General features: G+C 43.9%; 1 protein-coding gene across 2 annotated transcripts in view; it reads left to right on the top strand.

Moving 5' to 3' along the window:
• Positions 1-15169: 15169 nt before the first annotated feature.
• TARBP1 (TAR (HIV-1) RNA binding protein 1) overlaps positions 15170-23393 on the top strand; it is a 63109-nt gene continuing 54885 nt past the window's right edge. Inside the window, exons 1-3 of one of the 2 annotated variants that reach the window (XM_061182331.1) lie at positions 15170-16120; positions 20905-21002; positions 22506-22575. In XM_061182331.1, coding sequence (XP_061038314.1) covers positions 15187-16120; positions 20905-21002; positions 22506-22575 — 1102 coding nt within the window. In that variant the 5' untranslated portion in view covers positions 15170-15186. Of the gene's footprint in view, positions 16121-20904; positions 21003-22505; positions 22576-23393 lie in introns of those variants that run through there. The other variant, XM_061182339.1, reaches the window with a different exon arrangement.

The following is a 23393-nucleotide window of genomic DNA, read 5'->3' on the forward strand; positions in this document are numbered from 1 at the left end:
ATCTATCTATATCTATACATATGTATGAAGAGAAAAAGAAAGAGAAAGCATGTATAATAAAATATAAACAACCAGTGAATCTAGGTGAAAGTCATACGATGTCCTTGAATGGTGTATCACTCATTCAACTTTTCTGTACGTTTGACAATTTTCAAAATGAAAAACAAAATTGAAAGGATAAATTTATATCATATTCCCAGCTAAGCGTATAGCCGGCCCATGTCCTATACTTCTGGATGCTTCTCAGCACTTCTGAGAGTGGCCAATTACAGACACTTGTTAGCCATCTGACTCTTAGCAGTGGGTCCCACAAATAAGAATAAGTAAATGGAACATCGATATTTCTCTTGTCATATGGCTCCATTTTTTTTTTAAAGCGTTCTTAATGGTACCATGTGAAGGGGATAAGGTAGAATTTTTTTTAACTAGATTTCTCATACTCCCAAAGAGTACTTTTAAAAGGAATGAATCTTTTAAGATGAACCCAGGATCTCAGGACCACTTAGAGTATGTTTATGTTCAGACTTGGGGTACTACTTTGGGGGGGTAGGCATTGAGGTTCGTATCTCTCAACTACTGTACAATTATTGCATCCTCTCCCCACAGCTTGACATCATGGTCTTCATATGGTTAGGGACCCCATGAATTGCAGTTGTCTGCTGCTTGAGTTGGGACTGTAAGATTTCAAGCTTTTAGCATCCTTCAAGGTATGATGGAAAGGTAACATAGAGGGAAGAAAGCAACCTGAATGCTCAGATGCTGTGTCATTTAGTGTGAAGGTTTGGGATTGAAATTTTCTGCCTGGGGGAAGCAGAAAAAAATGAGTTTTTACAGAATGCTGCTGTTTCTAAATCTAAAAGGCACACTAAAAATAGCTAAAGGGACTGAGCTGCCCAGAGCCTTCTTGAGTTGCCCGGTGGGAGTTCCTGCTTCCAGAATCTGTCCTTCAAAGCTGCTGCTCCAAATAGCCCCCAGAGCTGGCGTGCGCTGGGCGCTCTCCTGGGCTGCCTTTCATCCGGTCACAAGGAAGCAGGAGCTGGAGTGGACCGAGATGCTCCTTAATTGAAGGAAACCCTGGAGGAAGAGACTTTCTCCCTCTGACAGAGGCTGATGGTTCCTGAGAGAGAGGAGACTGCCACGTGGGTGGAGACCCGGCCATTCTGAAATCAACCAAGAGCACATGGGCTTTGGCCATGGCTAACACAAACTCTAAAGCAAAATGCCTTTTTTCCATCCTCACTGATATCACACTCATTAAGACCTTGATTTTTTTCTTACCTGGGCTAGTGCCATAGCCTCTGATCTGGGCCTTCTGTCTCCAATTTTGCCCACCCCAAAGCATTCTACTTATGGACTACAAGATCATTTTTCTGTAGCCCAATTCAGTTCAGGTTGTTCTATTTTTAATTTCATTTGGCTTTTAACAAATCAAACAGCCAATTAACCAAGCAGGCAAAAAACAAAAAACAACAACAACAAAAACCAAATCCTTCAGTGGTTCAATGTCTTTTACTGAATTAACCTAATACCCTTAACCAGCCCTGTCTTTCTAACTGTATCAGCCATCTCTTCTTTGTCTACTCCACCAAAATCTTCAGAGAGAGAGGAGGCATTGTCCTATCTACATTGGGATGGCAGGGACTGTGTCATCTTCATTTTTCTAAACCCCTATAGTATTTAGTGTAGTGTCATACCTGAAAAGGGAGTTCAAGAAATAGCCTTTGGGGTATATGCTCAAAAGAATTGAAAGCAGGGACTCAAAAAAATGGTACAAATGAACCTACTTACAAAACAGAGATAAAGTCACAGATGTAGAAAATATACTTAGGGTTACCAAGGGGGAAAGGGGAGGGGGGAGGGATAAATTGGGAGATTGGGATTGACCTATACACACTATTGATACTATATATAACATAGATAACTAATAAGGACCTCCTGTATAGCACAGGGAACTCTATTCAATACTCTATAATGACCTATATGCGAAAAGAATCTAAAAAAGAGTAAGTATATGTATATGTATAACTGATTCACTTTGATGTACACCTGAAACTAACACAACATTGTAAATCAACTATACGCCAGTAAAAATTAATTAAAAAAAAAAAGAAAGCAGGGACTCAAAGAGACATTTGTACACCCGTGTTCATAGCAGCATTATTCACAATAGCCAAGGGGTGGAAGCAACCCAAGTGTCCATCAATGGATGAATGGATACACAAAGTGTGCTATATCCATACAAAGGAATATTATTCAGGCTTAAGAAGGAAGGAAATTCTGACACATGTTACAGTAGGGATGAAGCTGGAGGACACTGTGCAAAGTGAAATAATCCAATCAGAAAAGGACAAACACTGTATGATTCCGCTTATATGGGATACTTAGAAAGGTCACATTCATAGAGACACACATAGCATGCTGGTTCCCGGGGCTGGAGGAGGGGAATGGGGAGTTATTGTTTAACAGGGGCAGAGTTTCAGTTTTGCAAGATGGTTGCCCAACAGTGTGAATGTACTTAATGCCACTGAACTGAACACTTAAAAATAGTGAAGATGATAGGTTTTATGTTATGTGTCTTTTACACCAATTTTAAAAAAGAAAGAAATAGGCCTGGAATGTTGAATTAAGGCGTTTGTGGATGATTTCCACTGTACCTTTGCAGTCCCGCTCTCTCAACATAATGGTTAGACTTTTAAAACATGCAAATCACAGCCTTCAACATCCCCTTCTCCCCTCAAAAAGCCCTACAGTGGTTTCCCACCAAGAATCAAGTCTGAGATTCTTTTTTTTTTTTTTTTTAATTACAAATCCATATACTCTTTTTTTTTTTAAATAAATTTATTTATTTTTATTTTATTATTTATTTTTGGCTGTGTTGGGTCTTCGTTTCTGTGCAAGGGCTTTCTCCAGTTGCGGCGAGCGGGGGCCACTCCTCATCGTGGTGCGCGGGCCTCTCACTATCGTGGCCTCTCTTGTTGCGGAGCACAGGCTCCAGACGCGCAGGCTCAGTAGTTGTGGCTCACGGGCCCAGCCGCTCCGCGGCATGTGGGACCTTCCCGGACCGGGGCACGAACCCGTGTCCCCTGCATTGGCAGGCGGATTCCTAACCACTGCGCCACCAGAGAAGCCCAAGTCTGAGATTCTTAACCTTGTCTATTGGCCCACTTGGCTGGCCTCATCTCTCCCCACCACCCCCCATTCTTTCATCCTTCACACCCTTGTCCCTGCTCCCTCCTCTCTCAGGGTTTCCCCTGGGGAACTGGTTAATTCCCCTCGTTCTTTAGGTATCAGCTGACATATTTTTTAAGAAGGAAGTCAGTCCTAGCCCAGACCAGACTGGGGCCTCTGGTTGCAGGCTCTCAGCACGCTCTTGCTTCTCTTGCATAGTACTTATCCTAACAGTTATTAATTATTTATAAAGATTTTTGGATCATAAGCTCCCTGGGGACAGGGCTACTCGCTGCCCTCCACACCATGCCTGGCACATAGCAGGCACTATGAACGAGCTGGATGAACAAGCCCGATTTCATGTCCTTACTGATGTGGACTCTTTCTGCCACTCCCATCTGCAGGGGTGTGACAAAAGACCCCAGGCAATGTAAATTCATTTGCGTACAGCCATCTGTGGTTCCTAATGTAAGCAATACCAAGCTCCACCATAGTCCATAACCAATGGGAACCCGTATTCACAGAGAACTGTGGGCACGGGCTAAACTCATGGTCCCGCCCACTCACAGGGACATTAAGTTTCCATCATGTCAGCTCTAGATACAAAAAGAAGTTGTCCAAACACTAGATTTAATGGTAGTTTGCCGATACCTAGATTTTCAAGTTGAAAGCAAACAAGGTCAAGGATTTTCTTTTTTTTAACGTCTTTATTGGAGTCTAATTGCTTTACAATGGTGTGTTAGTTTCTGTTTTATCCTGAGAAAACCATAATTCAAAAAGAGTCATGTACCACAATGTTCACTGCAGCTCTATTTATGATAGCCAGGACATGGAAGCAACCTAAGTGTCCATCGAGAGATGAATGGATAAAGGATTATTTCTCTATCTCCTCTGTACTTTGTCCTTTTTTAACACTTTGGCTCATAACTCTCCTTTCCCCACCCCCCCCAACTCCACCTGCCCCCAAAGTCTTCTTCCTCTTGGATCTGGCCTCCTGAAGTTACAATGTTCACACTTTTTCAGTTCTCACCATCTGCTGCTGGATAAGGGGTGGAATGCTCTGGGGTGTGTGTGTGTGTGTGTGTGTGTGTGTGTGTGTGTGTAGGAGAGAGCAAGAAGAAGTCTTTTCCAAAGTCTGTTCATCTGTTCTCTTGGTAGAGGACCTTAAAAAACAATTCAACCTTTTACGGTGAAAAGATCAGCCTCCTCCTAGCACATCTCCTGTATGTTCTTAGGCTGAGTGGCTGTCTGCTTCCTTCTAGCCCCTTCTTTTACCTTAGCCTGGGGAGGTGCTGGAACAGGGAAAGTGGGAGGGAGATAAACCTGCCTTGTTATGCTGATTTTTATAAACTATACAGTTTATAAATACATCTTTTTTTTAAAAAAATCACTTTTGACTCAAACTCACGATTTTATTTATTTATTTTTCTTTTATTTTATTTTTGGCGACGTTGAGTCTTCGTTGCTGCGCGCGGGCTTTCTCTAGTTGCAGCGAGCGGGGGTTACTCTTCGTTGCAGTGCGCGGGCTTCTCATTGCGGTGGCTTCTCTTGTTGCGGAGCACGGGCTCTAGGCGCACAGGTTTCAGTAGTTGTGGCTCGAGGGCTCTAGAGCGCAGGCTCAGTAGTTGTGGCGCAAGGGCTTAGTTGTTCCGCGGCATGTGGGACCTTCCCCGACCGGGGCTCGAACCCGTATACCCTGCATTGGCAGGAGGATTCTTAACCACTGTGCCACCAGCGAAGCCCCTATAAATACATCTTGATTGACTGACTACTTGATTGCAAAAAATGAAATAGTTAAAGAGTACCTACCTCCTATAGACTCAGAAACATTGAAATATTTATTAGCCAACGAGAACAACACTGAACTTAACTAAAACTGCCCATCATTAGAAAGATATGAGATCTCCAACTTAAAAATACAACAGTCTTTAAAATGAACTTGAAACACTCAGCAAATACGTCTTTTCTTTTTTACTTTAACATTGCATTTAATAAACAATGTTTTCAGACATACTTACATGTTTGGAAACTCGTGTGTATTAGTCAGGATTCTCCAGAGAAACAGAACCAATAGGTTATGTTTATAGATATAGAGAGAAAGAGATTTATTTTAAGGAATTGGCTCAGGCAATTATGGAGGCTGACAAGTTCAAGTCTGCAGGGTGGGCTGGCAGGCTGGAGACCCCAGAGAGCCAACGGTGCAAATGAAGTCTGAAGGCCATCTGTTGCAGTGTTTCCTCTTGCTTAGGGAGACTGGGGTTTTTTGGTTGTTCTATTCAGCCGTCAACTGTGGTCCACCCACATTAGAGAAGGCAATGTGCTTTACTCAAAGTTCACTAATATACTCTTAATCTCAACCCCAAACACCCTCTAAGTTGACCCATAAAATGAATCGTCTCTTGTATGCACACATTTACAAAGAGAGAGAACCCGGTAGAGAACACATATAAGTGAGGGAAAAAAGTAGGTGCCAGCCTGCGCAAGAACTAGAACCAAGCCTGAAAACTGCACTGCAGAGGTGAGTGACACCAATGGCATCTGCTCTGAGGGGCATAAACCACTCCTGCCTTAGCTAAGCAGGAAAACTATCAACCACACAATATCCCTGCACAAAACCTTGGAAACTGTCTCAAGAGCTCACCGTCAGAGCCTTGTCACACTCCTAAATGAGGAATCAGCAATATCTATTTACTGCTCTCTGGCTCTAAACCCAGGTACAAACATTTAAATCCATGTGCCAAACCTTCTTTAAGGACTTCTACTTATCCTGCAGGGAAAGGAAATTCCCAGTATTCCAGGAAAAGCTCCTTGAGTAGCTGCTATTATTGGTGAGAATTTGATTGGCCTGATAGGTCCAAGTCTGGCTAAAAGAAGCAGGTAAAATATGATGGAAAGAGCTTTCTGTAGAGTTCGCTTAGCAGTGGGCTAGCAAAATAAAGACAGCCACTAATGGATTTCACCTCCTTCTTTATTGCAATTGCAGCCGTGCAAGGCCCCTCCAGTGCTCTTACACTGGCGACAGCTCCCTGGGCTTCAACCTCTCCTGCAGTGGTGGGCTGCTCGCTATGGAATCACAATTCGTCATTTAACAGGAATCCTCGTTGTGACTGAATATATTGCCATTGCTTCCCTGGGCCGGAAGCAGCAGAGAGAGATTCTGACAGTGACAGAAGGCCTGAGAATTCTGATTTTGCCTCAGAAACAGACCGGATGAGCAGGCTTTGTCCTGCACTCCCTGCCTGCCAAAGTCTTGCAGATCTGACTCAACTGAGGCCCGTGGATTGAAGCATCTCGTGGGTCATTCTACAACCACTGCATCGGAGAAGCACACTCACGCGGGACCCCTTTTGTTTGCGGAAAAATCAACAAGGAAAGGAAAGATGGGAGTAAGAGTGATTTTTTTTTTCTTTTTAAAAGCTCTTAGATTGTTTTTAAAGATATACTGGTGGAAGATTTGGTGGCTTTCATGGCAGTTTCCTTGGGATCTCAGGCGAGACACGGACCCGGTTCGCCCAGAATAGGCATGTCCCTCCTGGGGACCGCAGTCACACCCCTTCCCTCTTCGTACTTAGGCAAGTGAATCGCTCAGCACCCCGTACCTCTCTTTCTGGGCATCTCCAAAATGAGCGAGGCCATCTCGAGTGGAAATGAGACAGTATCTATCCATAATAGGGTAATTTGCTGAGGGTTGAAAGGATGGCTACTCCCCAAATATTTTTTCCCCTTCCTCCCCTAATTCCTGTGAACATCTATAATGAGAGTGGGGATGCAGGAGCAAGGGCGGCACTTCTCAACCGTCTTGTGAAGCTTTTAAAAAAATTCAGATGCTTGTGCCCTGCACTTGGAGTTTCTGCTTTCATTGGTCTGGGGTGAGGCCCAGACATTCTGTGTAAACACGCTGCTCCCAGGAATGAAAGATTCCCGGTGATTCTACTGGGTACCAAGATGCGAACCACCGGGTTAGGCCGACACAAGTAAAGATTTTTTTCCTAGAAAGGCAGAGCTAACATGCACGTATTCATCAGATGCTTGTGACAGTCCTAACAAACTTCACCTTGATCAGTCACTTGACTTTGAGTTGAGGAAAAGGGAAAGGGGCAGTGGATGTCTAGAACCAATTGTGCAGCCTTCTCCTTTTGTGTTGGGCCAGCCAGGACTAGCGGGGCTTGGCCCAGGGAACGTGAGTTTCAAGGCAGGAATGATGGCAGCGATTGGTCAGAAAGAGTTTCCTCAGCTTGGAAAGAGTAAGATGCTCAAAACGAACGGAGCTAATAATACTAAATAATATACAACTGGTAGGAGTTCTTATCAGGGAGGGATACTTGGCTGCAAGTACAGAAAATCCAACAAAAGAAGCTTAAGCAAATAGGGGCCAATTTTTCTCCTAGAATAGTAAGTCCAGAAATGGATACTTTTGTCGGCTGAGCAGCTCCCAGGAGCCCAGGCTTCTTCTCAGTCTCCTTCCCTGCTACCTTTAATGCAGAGTTTGTCCTCTGGTCCTTTGTCTCGTGGGTTGGAGAGAGCTGCTGGAGGTCCAGAGAACACACTGTGTTCAGGCAGGAAGGGGTAGAAGAAGGCTGAGGCAGTGGTGGTCTCTCTCCTTTCATCACAAAGCAAGAGCTTTCCCAGACATACCCTAACCGACACCCGCTTAAGTCTCATTGCCCAGGACTGGGACACAGGGCCAGCCCCCATCCCCTAACTGTAAGGAAGGTTGGGTGTTGTGAGCATGGGACATTGCCTCAAGGGTTAACATACCGACATCCTGAAGGAAACCAGAGTTTTGTGGGCAAAGGAGAAGGGAGGATGGATACCGGGTTAGTAACTAATGGTGGCTGACATTGACTCCCCACAGGGAATTTGAGTTTTCTAGATGTTGCCCTTCACATAAACCTATTACCGATACTGTGATGGCAATTTTGTCCGTGGAGATTCTCTGAAGGGCTTTCAGGGGAGACATCACAAGGCAAGAATCTCAGGACCTTATCAGGCAGCTCCCTCCCATTCTTTATTTTTTTTATTTTTATTTTTTTTGCTGCTCTATGGACTTTTATTTGAAATGATTGAAAAGATGAGAAAAAATATGAGCCCTTGAGGAACATTAGTGGCAGAAACTTTTTTTTCCCACATCTTTATTGGAGTATAATTGCTTTACAATGTTGTGTTAGTTTCTGCTGTATAACAAAGTGAATCAGCTATATGTATACATATATACCCATATCCCCTCGCTCTTGAGCCTCCCTCCCACCCTCCCTATCCCACCCCTCTAGGTCGTCACAAAGCACCGAGCTGATCTCCCTGTGCTATGCGGCTGCTTCCCACTAGCAATCTATTTTACATTAGGTAGCGTATATATGTCAGTGCTACTCTCTCACTTCGTCCCAGCTTACCCTTCCCCACCCCCCATGTCCTCAAGTCCGTTCTTAGACCCTCAGAGGCTCACTGAAGACTCCAGCTGAAATCTTGCTCTGCAATTGCTATTCTCTTTCTGTAGCTGACTTCCACTTTGCACCAAGTTGAAAGGATGGAAAAAGCACACTGCATTGACAATAGCACCATCTTCTGTCCAAAGAAATGTCAGCTTCTCAACAGATCAGAGTTTTGGGTTATGCCACAGCCCATTCATTCCAGAGCATATAGTCATGTAAGATGCATGCACTTAAGAAGAACTCTTGCAGTGGGTTTTGAGCCCTGGGTACCCATCTTTTTAAAAAATTTATTTTACTGAGGTATAGTTGATTTACAATGTTGTGTTAATTTCTGCTGTACAGCACAGTGATTCAGTTATACATATATATATGTATATGTATACATATATATGTTCTTTTTCATATTCTTTTCCATTATGGTTTATCACAGGATATTGAGTATAGTTCCCTGTGCTATACAGTAGGACCTTGTTGTTTTTCCATCCTATATATACTAGTTTGCATCTGCTAACCCCAAACTCCCAATCCATGCCCACACCCCCCTCCCCCTTGACAAATACAAGTCTCTCCTCTAAGTCTGTGAGTCTGTTTCTGTTTTGCAGATAGGTTCATTTGTGTCATATTTTAGATTCCACATATAAGTGATATCATATGATATTTGTCTTTCTCTGTCTGACTCACTTCACTTAGTATGATCATCTCAAGGTCCATCCATGTTGCGGCAAATGGCATTATTTAATTCTTTGTTATGGCTGAGTAATACTCCATTGTATATATATATGTACCACATCTTCTTTATCCATTCATCTGTCGATGGACACTTAGGTTGTTTCCATGTCTTGGCTGCTGTAAATAGTGCTGCAGTGAACACTGGGGTGCATGTATATTTTCGAATGATGGTTTTCTCCAGATATATGCCCAGGAGTGGGATTGCAGGATCATACGGCAGCTCTATTTTTCGTTTTTTGAGGAGCCTCCACAATGTTTCCCGTGGTGGTTGCACCCTGTGTACCTATCTGAAGTCAGCATGTTCGTCATTTCTTATTTTCTGTGGATATCTATTCATCCTGTCGTGGTGCTCTTGCCCACTGCTTCCCTGGCAGCACCATGAAAAACCAAATTAAATATCTGCAGGGCTCTCAACAGTTACAAACAGTGAGTTCATGCAAACACTCCTAAAGGAAGGAGACATGTGAGAGAACATTCATCTGGATCCTTTTCCCTCACTTACACATCCTTTTCCCCAGTCACTCTTGCTCTACTCTCCATTACCTTTACTGAGAGGGAAGCAGTATCCATTTTAAGTTGGGAAAGTGAGAAGGGATTAAAATTCAGAGGTGCTTCCCAGCAATCACATTTATGGGTGCTCTATTTCAGATGGGAAGGGAATCAAGGATATCCATCTTCCAAGATCTCTTGGAAAGATGTAAAATATATGGTGTAGACAACCAATGCCCATACATGTGAGTTATTCATAGGTTGGAACCAGTGTTGTGAGCACCTAAGCGGATAGACAGTTGGTCAGCTGTGAGAGCCAGAGGCGGAGGATGGAGCGCATCCCCTGAAATGGGTCCTCAGAGGCCACTTCCGGACACTCACATCCACAAGGCAAAGCACAGGCAGAGTTTCTTCCTCAGAACCACACACATGTGTTGCCTGAGGAAGCAGCACGGGGCAGGCTTGGGGTCTAAGTGATGCCAGAGAGTGTTGAATGAATACATGAATGTATGGGCTAGAGTGTAGTTGCTGAACAGAAGATAGGGCAACTCTAACACGTGCCCATACTGGCACCTGTTTTTGAGGTTAAAATAACAACTAGTCTGGTACAGCTACTAGGGAGAACAGTATGGAGGTTCCTTAAAAAACTAAAAATAGAGCTACCATATGATCCTGCAATCCCACTCCTGGGCATATATCTGGAGAAAACCATCATTCGAAAAGATACATGCACCCCAACGTTCATTGCGGCACTATTCACAGTAGACAGGACATGGAAGCAACCTAAATGTCCATTGGCGGATGAATGGATAAAGATGAGGTAGATATATACAATGGAATATTACTCAGCCACGAAAAAGAATGAAATAATGCCATTTGCAGCAAGATGGATGGACCTAGAGATGATCATACTAAGTGAAGTAAGCCAAAGACAAATATCATATGATATCAATTATATGTGGAATCTAAAAAAAATGATACAAATGAACTTATATACAAAACCGAAATAGACTCACAGATATAGAAAACAAACTTATGGTTACCAAAGGGGAAAGGGGGGAGAGGGATAAATTAGGAGTTTGGGATTAACAGATACACACTACTATATGTAACATAGATAACCAACAAGGACCTACTGTATAGCATAGGGAACTATACTTAATATTTTGTGATAACTTATAAGGGAAAAAAATCTGAAAAAGAATGTATATGTATGTATATGTATAACTGAATCACTTTGCTGTACACATGAAACTAACACAACATTGTAAATCAACTATACGTTAAAAAAATTGTCATAAACCCTAATTCATTTATGGATAAAACAGGAAACTTGCAAAGGGTAGGGAAGCAAACCCTTGTAAACCCTATTCACATATCACTTCCAATGCAACCCGTCATCTTCGTGAGGGGTCTCACACGGGGTCTCCTCTGTGTCTCAAAGCAGTGTATTGTTGCATGTTGAACCAGGCGACAAGGACTTCAGCTTTCAAATGCTCATGTTTCAAGAGTCATTATGTCCCTGGAAATTTTCTGACTGATCAATTTATAACACTCTCACTATAAAATACTGAATTCTTGTTCACCCAGTTTCAAGCACTTTTTGAGTAGCTACCATGCTTCTGGTACTGTGTTTGGAGTGTAGGCTACAAAATGAATTAAAAACAAAATCCTAATCTGCAAGGAGTTCATAAACTGTGGCGGAAACACACATATTCATTCATTTCTTCCTACAACAATCATTTACTGAGTGCCTACTGTCTGCTAGACCCTGGGAGTGCAGATTATGTAGGCGGTAAACCTGATAGTAACTGTAGACTCCTCTTTCTTGATGGTTTGGAGGTAATGTAGCAGAGTGCACAGCTTTGAGTCAGACAGCTCTGCTGCTTTTTTGTTGTGTGACACCGAGACAAGTTACTTATCCTCTCCTATTCTCAGTTTCCTCATCCATAAAATGAGAAAAATAATAGCACTTCATTTATGAGTTGTTTTGAGGATTCAGTGCAGTAGTATAAAGATATTACCATGTCTTCTTTATAAGTATGATAAGTAACTGTTAGCCATTGTTATTATCACAACTGAAAGTTTGGGGACGACAGAAGAAGTATGATTAGGTGCACTCTGAGGGGTTTCTCAGAGATGCCTTGTAGTTTGGGTCTTCATTGAGGAGTAGAAGATAAGCATTTCTTGAGCATGATATAACAAGAAGGGCAGGTACTGGGATTCATGTGATAAAAGATATAACTCCATAACCCCTGCCTAGCCCTCAAATTGCTCTTGGGAGGGGAGGGGGCAGAGAAGTAAACCTGCAGTTATAACAGCGTGACAAATGCTGTGTTAGGGATACGCTAGGACGTTTGGGGAATTTGGAAGAGGGTGACCTCACTTAGGTGGGGTGGGTGTTGGTGGTGGGAGCGAGGTATTAAGAAATGACTTTCTGGAGAGATGACATTTGACCATGTGTCTTGAACAAGTGGAGTAGAGGTAAGAAGGGCTTTCCAGAAGATGAAAGGGCTTTTGAAAAGACAAAGTGTTTTGTCTTTAGGGACTTCAAAATCCAGGTGTATATGGGGCATGAGGACGATGGGGCTGGAGAAGTAGGCAGGACCACCTCAAGGGGCATCTGGGATGTCACGCTAAGAAATTCAGCCATCATTTGGGGGCTATGGATAGTCGTGGTTTAATTTTAGCAAGATCATCCTGGTAGTAATACGGCATGTGTATTGGGGTGGGGAGTGAATCAGGCAGGAAGTTATTGCTGTTATCTTAGTAAGAAATGAGGAAAGTCTAAAACTAAGGTGTTAGTGGGGGACAGAGAGGTGGGGACACTAAAAAATTTAGGAAGTTTCATGGATAGATTTCAGGAATCAAAGAAGAGAGTGGGAAGTCTATTTGTAACTGAGCAAGACCCTATGGGGCCTTCCTAGAACAAACCACACCTACCCCAACGTCCTCTGCCTGCCTCTTGTCTGTAAAAAAACTTTAGCCTCCTAGGCCTTCCCCGAGTTGCAAAGAGTAAATTTAATCAGAGAAGTGAGAAAATGCAGAAAGAAAGAAAAGCAGTCAAGCAAGACAAAATAATAATAGTCTAGCCATTAAACAAAGTCAAGGACTTTTAGTTCCTCCTCAAGGGCTATAGATAATATTCTGAGCCATAGTCTTTGAGCTGTTTTGCAGCTACTGAAACCCCCATCAGGTGGGAGAAGTTAACTGTAGGCTGCCCACAAGCACATAAACCCCAGACCAGTCGGGAGCAGAAGGCTGATGATGTTGACTCCCGATTACCAATCAGAAGAGTGTCCACAAGCTGATCACACACCCCACAACGCCCCTCCCTCACTCTGTCTTTAAAAACTTTTCCCTGAAAGCCTTTAGAGAGTTCGGACCTTTTAAGCACTAGCTACCTGGACTCCTTACTTGACGCCTTGCAGTAAATGCTGCACTTTCCTTCACCACGACCCTGTGTCAGTAGATTGACTGCTGCACGCAGGCAAGGGGACCCAAGGTTGGTTTGGTAACATATTGGCTCCCATGTTTTTTGACTTGGGCAACTCAGTGAGTGACAGCCATTCCCCTAAATAGGAAATACCTGGGAAGAAGTATATTGGTGGTAGTGGGGTGCAGTAATGATGATGGCGGAATGAAGGTAGTGAGGTGACCTTCATAAAAGTGGAGATTGAGAATGATGCCCTGAGTGATATCCAATGGAGACATCTGGTAGGCAGTAGGTAGATAAGTTTGCAGTTTGGGAGAGAGATCTGTGCAGGAGATCTAGATTTTTTTCATCATTAGCATGTAAATCATAGTTGAATCTATAGTTTTAATGAAGTTATTCAGGGAAAATTTAGAGTGAGAACAACAGGCAGGGATCTGAAGCTGTAATTCTGGAAACATCCATATGAACAGGTCAGGAAGAGAAAGAGGATTCTTCCCCAAAGAGATGGAGAAGGAACAGCTGGGGAAACAGGAAAAAGAAAAAAACAGGAAGAAGCTATATGATGAAAACTAGAGGAAGACAGAGTTTCAAGAAAAGGAAATCCTCAACAGCCGTTTGGTGTTTTCAATCTTTGAAATTTTAGCCATTCTGATGGATGTGAAGTGGTATTTCTTTGAGGGTTTAATTTGCATTTCTCTAAGGAATAATGATACACCTTTTCAGATGCTTACATTTGCATATCTTCAGTTGTTAAGTGTCTGCTCAAGACATTTGCACATTTTTGTTTGATAGATATATGAAGAATATATATTGAGGGAAACTGATGTTTATTGGCACATTAAATGTTGAAGGCAATGGATATTTACTGACACATTCTACGTAGGCTTACAACTGAACCCTTTATGCATCTGTCAATGGAAAACTGAATGACCCTGAAATACGGAAAAAAAATCGTGCATATATGATGTCAGATAACTGTAAATAACTTTAAATTATATAAAACCAAAAATCTAAAAATTAAATAATTTTAAATTCATAAAATAAACTTAAATAACTTTAAATTACACTTGATCCATTATGTTTATTACACGTCAAGCTCTTTGAAGGTGAGATTGTGACTTCTCCATGGACTAAGGGAGAGATCTCTATGGTTGAAGGCAAAGTGAAAACCCACGTCACTGATTCAGTTCGCCTAGGATTGAGCTAGAAACCAAACCAGTACCGTGCATGCTAAGGTGAGGTTTCTGTTTCTGTACTTAGCAGTAGATGCTGTCAGATACACAGAACATTCAGACACATGGACTATTTGGGGGACCACATGTGGGAGCATAAGCATTGTGTGTGAAGGGCTGCGTGCAAGAGTCCGCTTGGGCATTTGACTGCCAGCGTCGTGGTGGGTATCTCGTTTTCAGCCCTATCCCTGGCTCATAGCTATAGTACTTTTCAGGGCCTCTATCTCATTCTTGGGTTTTCGTTATTTATTTTTTAAGCAGATGTCGGGAACCCATTTCGGACCCACTGTGTCAGTCTCTGTGTGGGTGGTGCCAGGCTGCACCTTTTTGAAAATGAGCTTCTAGGTGATGGTGAGTACACCTTCCTGGTGTACCTCTGGCCCATCATCACAGGCACGCCTGAATGATTTAAAGCCCTCGGGCAGGCCAATCTCCAATTAGGAATCGATGGAGTTGGTATAGATACGACATTAACGTTTAACGAGGGCCTCTTTTCCTCTTAACAAAAGTAAGGGGCAGAAGCGAGAGTATCAGATCCGAGGCAGCTCTGGTGAGACCTGCCCAAAGCTCGCCTAGTGGGACTAGGGCGGGGCTGCAAGCCCCCTACCTGCGGGCGCGCGCCCGGGCCCACCGTGCACGCGCACGCACTAGCGCACGCCGGCGCCTTCCCGTGGGCGCTCGGGGTCGGCGGCGGGCGGGGCAAATGGAGTGGGTGCTGGCGGATGCACTGCTCTCGCAGAGCCGGGACCCCCGGGTCCTGCTTGGGGCGCTGTGCTGCGAGGAGGCGTCCGCGGAGCGCGTGGAGACGCTGCGCTTTCTTCTGCAGCGACTGGAGGACGAGGAGGCGCGCGGCGGCGGCGGCGCGGGCGCGCTCCCGGAGGCGGCGCGCGAGGTCGCCGCCGGGTACCTGGTGCCGCTGCTGCGGGGCCTGCGCGGGCGTCCAGTGGGCGGCGCGGACACCGGCCCAGCGGCCCGCCAGCGCCGGCGCGTGATGAGAGCGGCGGGCGCGGCCCTGCACTCGTGCGCCCGCCTCGCCGGGGGCCCGCATTTGGCGGCCGCGCTGGCCGAGGAGGCGCTGCGCGACCTGCTCGCCGCGGGCCCCGCGCCCGGCCTCGAGGGGGCCGTCGAGGCGGCCGTGGAGGTGCTGGCGGCCGTGGGGCCCTGCCTGCGGCCCCGCGAGGACGCGCCGCTGCTGGAGCGGGTGGCGCGGGCCGCCCTCGCCCTGGCGCTAGGGGGGGACGAGGCGGGGCCCGCCGAGGGTGCGGCGGCGCTGGTGGCCGGGCGGCTGCTGCCGGCCCTGGGCCGGTGCGGCGGGGCGGCGCTGCGGGCCGTGTGGGGCGGCCTGGTCGCCCCCGGGGCGCCCGAGGGGCCGGGCCGCGTCGGGCCGAAGCTGCTGGTGCTGAGCGCCCTGGCGGAGAAGCTGCTGCCCGAGCCCGGCGCGGAGCGCGCCACGGCGGCGCGCGACGCGGGCCCGGACGCCCGGCGCTGCTGGCGCTTCTGGAGGACGGTGCAGGCGGGGCTGACCCGGGCCGAGGACGCCCTGACGCGCAAGCGGGCGCGCTACCTGCTGCAGCGGGCGGTGGAGGTGTCGGCGGAGTTGGGGGCCGACTGCGCGTGCGCCCCCCAGGAAGGAACCGGTACTTGCTTCTTTGCCCCCGGGCCCATCCCTACTTGGCTTTATTGGGAGGGAGGCCCCCTGCTTCCGACAGTCAGCTCCTGGGGTCGTCTCCGAGATACGTACTGAATTGGGTTATTCTCATGGTCCCCATAAAACCTGAAAAACCTTGGGAACCTCATGTCGAGGGTGTTTTCTGAACTGACACAGATCACTGCAGTCGAGAAGAGTCTGCATCTCCTCACCTTTCTGACTCAGAGCAGGTGGAATACTGCATCCGTGGAATCATTTAGGAACGAGCCCAGGCAGGATTTTACAGACCAAATTTGCACTATATCGTGGTAGGTCCGTTCTAACAGAAGAGTTAGCGCCCATCAAATTGAAAGGAAAATTATTTTGCCTTTCACTGAGCGAAAATTATTGAAAGGAAAAAGTTATTTTTCCTTTCCTTTTCACAATTCACTGAGCGATGAATTGAGTCTCGAGAGTTAGTTTCCATGACACAATTCTATCACATTCTTTTGAAATTTCCCTTGGTAGTTCTCTTAGCAGGATTTATTAATATTTGTTAAGCATATGGGCCTTAAGTCGACCTTTGGAGAGTATTTTTTTGAAATTGATTTAGTTGAATGAGGTTTTAATTTTTTTACATTTTGAGCCTGTGCTTCCTACCACTTTATTGCAGAACAAGAGTAGATGAAATAGCAAGGCCTCCCTTCAATTTGGTATGTTCTTATTGATTGATTTGTTCACTGAAATTATGTGAAAGTACACTTGTCATCTTAAATTAATTCTGAGCTATCAAAGTCAAAAATGGATTGACTGATTCAAAACTGCCTCAATAGATAGAAAATGTCTACTTTTTCAACTGGAGCTGCCTACTTATTTATACTGGTAAAGGATTTTTGTTTGGCTGAAGTTGTGAGTAGATTAGATTTTTATATAAGCTTAAAACATCAGGTAGTAAATATTTTAACAGTCCACAAGTTGGTGATCATCCAATGAGAGTTGTCACTGGAAAACATTTTTTAAATTACCAAAGTTAAACACTCATTTATTTTAAAGAGTCAGTCATTCTGCAGTTTTAAAGATAAGCAGTGGTCTTATGCTTGTGCCCCCCCCATTTCCTTCATTTCAGAGGGCAGCCACTTTTACCTCCTTTAGCTGATTATTTTGGTATTTACCCCCATATCTTGAAATGATCTAGTAATGTCATAAAGTCCAATGTCATAGTTGTAATTTTGGTTAAATGTGAGTTCAACAAAATTATGACTATGAAAATACTGTTCACAGGTGAGCTATGTATATATGATAGGTTTTTTTTTTTTTCCCTTCCTGCAGGTTTTTCCTAGAGTAATGTCATTTATGTTTGGTTGTCTCCATACTTATCACTCATTCAGCCCCAGATTCTTAGTTAATTGTCTAAATCTTTCCTGTACAAAGTCAGATATCAGGCATTATAAATTTTCCTGAAGAAGTGTCTCCTAGAGTCCTCTTACAAGCTCGGTCTGGTGCACAGCTGGCATTCTTAGATCTGCCTTCACTGTCATCTGGGGGATTCCCTTCACCTGATTCTTTGTTGGAGCTCTTGTTTCCTGGAGTTCATCCTCTTTTTTGGTTGACTCATTTGTTTTGGTGTAGTGTGTTTTCTAATAGTTCCCTGAGATAAAATTTTTTAAGACCTTGCATATCTGATCATCAAAGGATCCTTTATGTCTGATATGTTTTCATTGCTCTCATTTCTGTCACTTTTTTATAGTTCCCATCTCCTGAAAATCCCCAACTGTTCATGCATGTTGTCTACCTTTTCCATTAGATCCTTTAACATATCATAGTTATGTACAAGTTCTGTACTTGGACCATATCTGAGTTTGGTTTTGTTTGCTGTTTTATCTCTTGGCAATGGGATCACTTTTTTCAGCAGAGACTGAAATATTTATGCCTTTGAGATAGGCACTCCTCTCTGTTAGACTATTTGGGTTGAGTCACTCTGGTGAGCTGGCTTTGGATTTTGTTGGTGGTGGATTGTTGCCTCCTAATGTTTAGTGTGAAGCCTATAAGGTTTTTCTCAGTGTTCTAGTTTTTCTCAAGCCCTCGATGCCGACTCCACGGATGGAGAGCTTCCTCCATGCCTTTGTCCTTCCCTCAAGGGTAGACTGCTGATGTTTGTTACCTGGTGCAAAGCTTGAGATGGGGAAGGAGGGAACTTTTCATTTCTCCTACAACAGCCTCTCCTTAGGCCCCATGTGCCCGATCCTCAGGGTTCAAACTTTTTAGCCATCTCTGCTCCCTCTCCAGTGGCACATAACCTCTGCCTCCCACTTAATGAAGGGTTACGAGTTTCCTTAACTTCTCCTGTGGCGGCTGCATTCTGCTTGTATCTGTGGTGGGTCTTGGGTGCTGATATTCTGCCCTTCCTCCACAGCAGCAGACCTGCTTCATATGAGTGCCGGACACATAAGAGGCTTTTCTCGTGTCAGTGCAGGGTCGAGGGGAGAGCAAGTTTTTAGCCATCCCCAGGGGCAGCCAACTTTGCCTGGTATGAGAGCAAGGACAAGGGTGGGATTGTGGGAGGGTTTCCTCCGGGGGCCGACAGCTTTGGCCTCCTGTCAGGGAAGGGTCCAGGGTGCAGGCAGGCGTCTTTAGTTGACCACCACCTTGTACTCCTGCAGGGCATGGATGGGCTGCCCTTTCATGCCTCGGTGGGCCCTGCATGCCCACGCCTCCAGGGTCCCCTCCCTTGCCCACAGTCTTTCTTGAACACATGGGGGAGGCCTTGAGGAAAAGAGCTGGTGAGTGGGTGTGGACTCCCTTGGGGTTCCCAGAGTTTCTAAGTTGTCCACACTTGGCCTTTAAAAACTTGCCAATTTTTATTTTATTTTTTAACTGCAGTTCGTGTGTCCTGTTTTATTCTTGGAGAGGCTTTTTGCCCTTTGGAATTCAGAGAGCAATGCAACCTCAGCTCTCTGATGGACCCCCCAAAAGTTTAGGGTTTGGTTGATAATCCAGCCTCTTTCTTCTCTTTGTTGGTGTGGCAGTAATGTTTTCTTGTGGCTTTCTTGGAAGCCAAGACCAAGCGTATCTAGACACTTTTATTTTGCCCTCACATTCAACTGATGGTTTGATTGGGGTGGAACTCTGGCTTGGAAAACATTTCTGTTCAAAATTTTAAAGGCATCCATCTGATGTCTTAGGAGCTCGAGCTTCCATTGTTACTGTTGAGAAGTCTGAAACAATTTGAATCGTGTTTATTAGTGTGTGATCTGTTTCTTCTCCATGGATGATTATAGAGACTGTGTCCCCAGCTTTCTGCCATTTCAGTTTTGAGGGCCTGTTTACATCCTGGTGTAGGGCACTCGGGCCTATTCAATCTGGAAATCATGTCCTTCGGTTCTGAGAACTGCTCTTGTATTGCTTTGATTTCCTCCCTTCCTTTTTTGCTTTCTGTTCTCTTTTTGGTTATTGAACCTCCTGGACTGGCCTTTAACAAATCTCTTCTCTCCTGTTTTCTGTGGTTTTGTCTTTTTGCTCCACTTCCTGGGTGATTTCCTCAACTTTATTTCCAGTCCTTTCTTTGAGTTTCTTCTTTTTGCTATCAGATTTTTATTCTCATGAGATCTTTTTTGTTCTTGGAGTGCCCCCTTTTTAATAGTATCCTGTGTTTATATCATAACTACACTATCTTATCTTCCTTTAAAATATTAGTGAAAGTTTTTTCTTTTTTAGGTTTTCTTTTTCCTGTGTAGTTTTGTTTTCTCCAGATTTCCTTGTTTATTTGTTTTGGTCTTGATCTTTAGTGTAGAGGTTTCCCTAGATGTCTCGTGAGCCTTAGACACCTGCTTATATGTAAGAATGTGGGACGAAAAGTCAAGTTTAAAGCTCTAAACACATGAGTGGTGCTTGTTGACTGTGCACTTCGCTGTAAGGTGATCTGGCCAGGGCATTTTGTTAGGTAATCTCTGGTGAAAGTATTTTCAGGTCTTTCCTCTTGGGGTGGCCACACGCCATGGAGAAGGTCCTCTGGGACCTGAGAGGCCAAGACAGTGATGGGGGCAGGTGGAAGGGGGTCTCAGCATCCAGGGTGCATACATGTTCACTTCCCATTTTCATGTGGCACTCACCCTGACCTCAGCCGTGTCCAGTGCCCCTCAATCTGGAGACCCACTCTTTTACCTTCCCCAGAGAATAAATCCCAGTCTTTTTCCTGTTCAGAACACAGGAAAGGGCATCTGGGGATGTGTTTCTTAAACACATTAAACAAATCCTGTTTAGTTTAGCCTTGATTTTCACCTCTACTTACTGAAGTATTTTTTGCTGCCAATTCCTTAGGCTTGGGGGGATTTTGTAGTGTGAATCAGACTTTTTTCTTTGCTTTCCTTGTGCCAACTTAATAGTCACTTTTCTTGATTCTGCTTGCTTTTCATCTGATTTGTGGATCCTAATTTCATTGCTGTTGTCTGCTCCCCTGTTTTCTCCATTCTTGGGTTTTTGCCTTTGAAAAATCTCTTACTGTTATAGTGAGATTCTTAGGGAGAGAAAGTAGAGTACATGTGTTCAAATCTGTCACCCTTACCCAGAGTTCCAAGGTAGTAACCTTAATTTTTTTTGAAAAAACCTCCATTTGAGATTCTTGTTTGCCCAAGCCTCCTACGTAGGCTCTAATCCAGGGGCACCCTCCATTGTTAGAGAAAACAACATTTGGTAATAGTAGCATAATTTTAAGAACTGTTATCATTTAGAAGCTTATGAAATTTTGTAATCTAGGAACTAAATCTAGGAACTAATTTTCTTTTTAAACCGTATCAGGCCCAAGTCTGTTTTGGTGGTCTGAGAAGAAAAAAGATGAGCTTCTAAAGTTTTGGGAAAACTATATTTTAATTATGGAAACTCTTGAAGGAAATCAGGTAAGTGTTTTCATATTTTAACAAATCCTATGTAGATGCAGTTTTGGGGTTTTTTCCCCCAAACATTCTGTAAAAGCAATACAAAAAGGCCAACTTGGATATAGCATAATGGAGTCCAAGCGTACTTTTTTTTCTGGCATAGGTGCAATTTAAGATTGAATATAAACTCAGGAAATTAAAGAATACTTTCAGTTGACTTAAGTTATCATTCAAAGAATTCAGTCTTATTTGATCTTCCCTTGACATTTACTTCTGAAATGTTTACCAGTTTTTAGTTTCTTGATGTTATGAATAATCTCCTAAGAAATACACACTAAGGGAAATGTTACTTAAAGTCTGAGGTAAATTGTTATTAAGTAAATAATGACCCTATAATGGCCCTTTGATTTTGTAGATTTCCTTCCTCCCTTCCCTCCTCCCTTCCCTCCTCCCTTCCCTCCTCCCTCCCACCCTCGTCCCTCCCCCTCCTCCCTCCCCCCTCGTCCCTTCCTCCTCTCTCCCTCCCTTGTCCTTCCCTCCTCCCTCCTGCCCTCCTCCCTCCCCCTCCCTCCCCCTCTCTCCCTCCCTCGTCCCTTCCTCATCTCTCCCTCCCTTGTCCTTCCCTCCTCCCTCCCACCCTCCTCCCTCCCCTCCCTCCCTCCCTCCCTCCCTCTCTTCCTCCCTTCCTCTCTCGCTTACATCTTTGCATTCTTGGTCCTGAGAATGGAAACTTGAAAAACCATTTGCAGTTGACTTTGAGTTCATTTTTGTAGGATCTTAGAGTTTTTAAGTTGAGAAGAATCTCTTAAGATTACCTACTCTAGTGCAGTGTTCTCAAACTTTAACTGGAATCACCCAGATGGCTTATGAAAGTGTCCGGCCCACAGAGTTTCTGATTCAGTAGGTCTGTGGTGGGGCCTGAGAATTCAGATATTTTACATGTTCCTAGGAGATCCATAAGCTGCCATCTGGGCACCACACTTGGAGAACCCCTGTTGTAGGGGTTCCCAGTCCGTAGCTGCAGGGCCCGCCATCGTGGAGCCACTGGGAGGTGTCAGTCCAGATGCATTGTTTGTGGACTAAAATAATTACTCATATGTACTAAATATATGTCGATACAAGGATGAGCAATAAAGGAAAAGCATTTCTAAACACATATAAACTGTTATGGTTTTCCTGAATCAGTATATCCTCAAGACCCTCACTATTTAGAAACTGTGATTTACCTTTAGTTTGTAAGGGTATGTAAATTAGATGCTGGTATCTGTAGCAGAGTCTAAGAACGAAGAGCATTGAACTCTGAACTGACTCTACTTCTAAATGTGTGGCCTTGAACAACGTGAGTAACTAGAGAAAGCATTGCAGTATTTTTTCCTCTTTGTAATATATTGGTATACAGGCCCTGCCTATTTTCCAGGGTGGTGAGGAGGAACAGAGTGACTGTTGTATAAATAGATGAAAAGTCTTTTGAGTTTTGAACGGTGAATTTTCATTTCCTGTGGCTTTTTGCTTTTGTTTTTTCAGATACATGTTATAAAGCCAGTTTTACCAAAGCTAAACAATCTGTTTGAATATGCAGTGTCAGAGGAAAATGGTAACAGTTACTTTTATTTCGCTTTTTTATAACACTTATGGTTTTTCCCCTTAATTTTATAATTAACTTTTATTCATTGTAGAGCATGTTATAGGAATATATGAATTTACTGCTACCAAGAGACAGCTGCTAACATTCCAGATACATACCTTGTGGATTGATTGTTGATAATGTTTTTTTCTCACTCAGCAGTATAACCAAATGCATTCACCTATGTCCTTAAATAGTCTTTGAGAATTTAATTTTAAATGGCTGCAGAGTTTTCTATAATTTAGAGGTATGGTAATTTATAAACTTCTGATTATAGAAAATTTCAGACATTCACGGAAGGGGAAGAGTTTGTATGATGAGCCCCACCACCCAGCTTTAGCAGTGATCAACTTGTGCCAGTCTCTGTCTTACATCATATGTGGCCTCTCCTGCTCCCTCCCCATCAAATGATTTTGAAGCACATTCCTAGACAGCATATCATTTCATCTGTAATTTTTTTCAGTATATATCCTTAAAAGATAAGGACTCTTTGGTAATGTTTTGATCATGGTGTATTATTCATTTTTAATAAGAGCTCTTTGGTATTATATATTTTAAGTGCTTTCCATCCTTATTCTCTTAATATATCTATTTCATTGTTAGAGTTATTTTCTTGAGGTTTTAGCTATTGTTCTGTAGGTTGGACTTCTTAGGAAGAGAAAATTCCAAGATGCTATTTTAAATATGGTTTTTAAGTCCTTTATCAGTTCTATATTATGAGAGCTTTTTAGGAGAAATAAAATGAAGCTGGAGCTTCCTAAAATTATTTTATGAAATTAAGTTTAGAT

Source organism: Eubalaena glacialis, chromosome 1 (assembly GCF_028564815.1).
Source record: "Eubalaena glacialis isolate mEubGla1 chromosome 1, mEubGla1.1.hap2.+ XY, whole genome shotgun sequence".
NCBI classification, from domain to species: domain Eukaryota; kingdom Metazoa; phylum Chordata; class Mammalia; order Artiodactyla; family Balaenidae; genus Eubalaena; species Eubalaena glacialis.